This window comes from Cyprinodon variegatus, unplaced genomic scaffold (genome assembly GCF_000732505.1).
Source record: "Cyprinodon variegatus isolate N-32 unplaced genomic scaffold, C_variegatus-1.0 Scaffold5318, whole genome shotgun sequence".
NCBI classification, from domain to species: domain Eukaryota; kingdom Metazoa; phylum Chordata; class Actinopteri; order Cyprinodontiformes; family Cyprinodontidae; genus Cyprinodon; species Cyprinodon variegatus.
The window spans coordinates 1-1,935 of NW_015155771.1; the positions used below are offsets into that span (position 1 = coordinate 1).

At 53.6% G+C, this 1,935-nt stretch overlaps 1 protein-coding gene across 1 annotated transcript; it reads left to right on the forward strand.

Moving 5' to 3' along the window:
* Positions 1-748: 748 nt before the first annotated feature.
* Positions 749-1,780, forward strand: LOC107081473 (ETS translocation variant 5-like). The gene is made up of 3 exons (XM_015369645.1): positions 749-1,005; positions 1,090-1,341; positions 1,423-1,780. The coding sequence occupies exons 1-3, from the start codon at positions 884-886 to the stop codon at positions 1,778-1,780; spliced, it is 732 nt and encodes a 243-aa protein (XP_015225131.1). The 5' UTR covers positions 749-883.
* The last annotated feature ends 155 nt before the right edge of the window (positions 1,781-1,935 follow it).

Sequence of the window (1,935 nt, forward strand, 5' to 3'; positions counted from 1 at the left end):
TGCAGTGATTTGAGTGGGTAAATGTGATGATTTGCCAATGGAATGAGTATTTTTATACTTAAAATAAGATAATTAGATAATATGTACTTGAAATAAGACAATGTGATTGTTTTTTTTTCTTATTTTAAATGTAAATTGTCTTGTTCCTTTGGCAAAATGTCTCACTTACCGCCTCAATCCATGAAAAAATGCAGTTACTGTAAGAAAAAAATTACTCATTTAGAATAAAATTTTTTGCAGTGCAGTTAGACATGATCATCAGATTTCCATGTTTTCAACTCAGATTTGTTTCAAATTTCTAACCTTCCTGAAATCAAAGATCAGATCCTCGGCCTTTTAGGGCGGATCTCAGAGAACGCGGGTTCGTTTCCGCTCCTGTTGACATGAATCTGTGTTAAAAGGCCACTTCGCTCGGCTTCGGTTCGCTTCGCTGTGACCTCAGATGCTGCTCCCAGCTGATTGAGCAGCTCGCACTGGGGGAGCTCACGTCGGCTCCAGTCGGATCCATCAGCCTGCCGGATAATTCATTCAGCCCCTGCAGCTCAGTGCTCTGGGATCCAGTTTCTGTTTGGCGCCCCGGAAGCTGCAGCCGTCCCATGGAGAGCTGCAGCCGGCGGTCTAATGGTTACAGCAGAAAAATCATTGGCTGCCATTAGATTACAGCCGCTCTGATTCATGAACGCTGGTACCGGCGAGCCCTAATGGGAATCAGATGAGAGCTTCCGTAGCTCTGGCGTGCGATTGGTGGAGTTGATAAAGTGTCTGTCTCAGACGATGTCCATGCGTCCGTTTATCCATCAGCTCCAGATGTGCTTCAGATAACATCTGTTTTATTGCTTCGATCAATAGAAATCTAACGCTCTCCTTCATCTCCTGTGCAGTGATGTTTCATGGAGCTCCGCCGGCTAAGATCAAACGAGAGGCCGCCGCCGCCAAGGAGCTGTCCCCGTGCCACCAGGACCGGAGTCCCATGCCCTACGGAGAGAAGTGCCTTTACAGCTACAGGTCAGCAGAGGCGCCCCCTGCAGGTCAGCCTGACGCCGGCTGCTCATCGTCCGTCTGGTTAATCTCTATCCTCTTCCTCCGCAGTGCCTGCGACGGAAAGCCGAACCCCGGATTCAAGCCATTAACCCCCCCCTCCACTCCAGTGTCTCCCTGCCTCCCCAGCAGCACAGCGCTAACGCAGACCCCGCCTCCTCGTTCCCACGTGGCCAACCAGACGCCGGGGCTGCGGCAGCTGCAGCCACCTCCCAGCCAGCACGCTCTGCCCGCCCAGAGCCCCCCCTTCGCCGTGCCCTGCGTCCCCCCCAGCCAGGATGCAAACAGCTTCACGGAGCACAGGTGAGCGGCCGCCGCCCCCATCTTTACCTCCATCTACAGTCTTTGTTTCTAGAAAACCGATATCTGATCCTCCGTGTTTAGGTTCCAAAGGCAGATGTCAGAACCATGCATCCCTTTCCCCCCGTCTAAGAGCCAAACCCGCCCCCCGTTCCTGCAGCAACCCCCCAGCAGCAACAGCCTGCCCCGCGACGGTCGCCCTCCCTACCACCGGCAGATGTCCGAGCCGCTGGTGGCCGTTCCTCCTCAGGGCTTCAAGCAGGAGCTCATCGACCCTCGATACAGCGAGCAGGGCGGGGCCCCCATGGGTCCCCCCCGTCAGCAGGCGTTCCACCCTATGGCCATTAAACAGGAGCCGCGGGACTTTTGCTTCGACTCTGGTGAGTACCGGGTATCTCAGGAATGTTTGTTTTGGTCTCCAACACTTGATTGTGAGTTTTAACGAGAGGCGGCTGTGTGCGCACACAGGGAGACAGAAGCAGAGATACAAAAGGCGACTGTAGAAGGAAACACACAGCCAGGCAGACGAGCTCCGAGCCAGCTCCCATGTCAGAGGATGAAGAGAGCACATCCAGTTAGTCACAGTCAGAGAAACAG

Bases quoted from the DNA above. Each gene is read 5' to 3' on its own strand.
- LOC107081473 (XM_015369645.1), top strand. From the start codon at position 884: ATGTTTCATGGAGCTCCGCCGGCTAAGATCAAACGAGAGGCCGCCGCC. The intron at 1,006-1,089 runs GTCAGCAGAGGC...CTTCCTCCGCAG, and splicing joins AAGTGCCTTTACAGCTACAG to TGCCTGCGACGGAAAGCCGA. The intron at 1,342-1,422 runs GTGAGCGGCCGC...CTCCGTGTTTAG, and splicing joins AACAGCTTCACGGAGCACAG to GTTCCAAAGGCAGATGTCAG.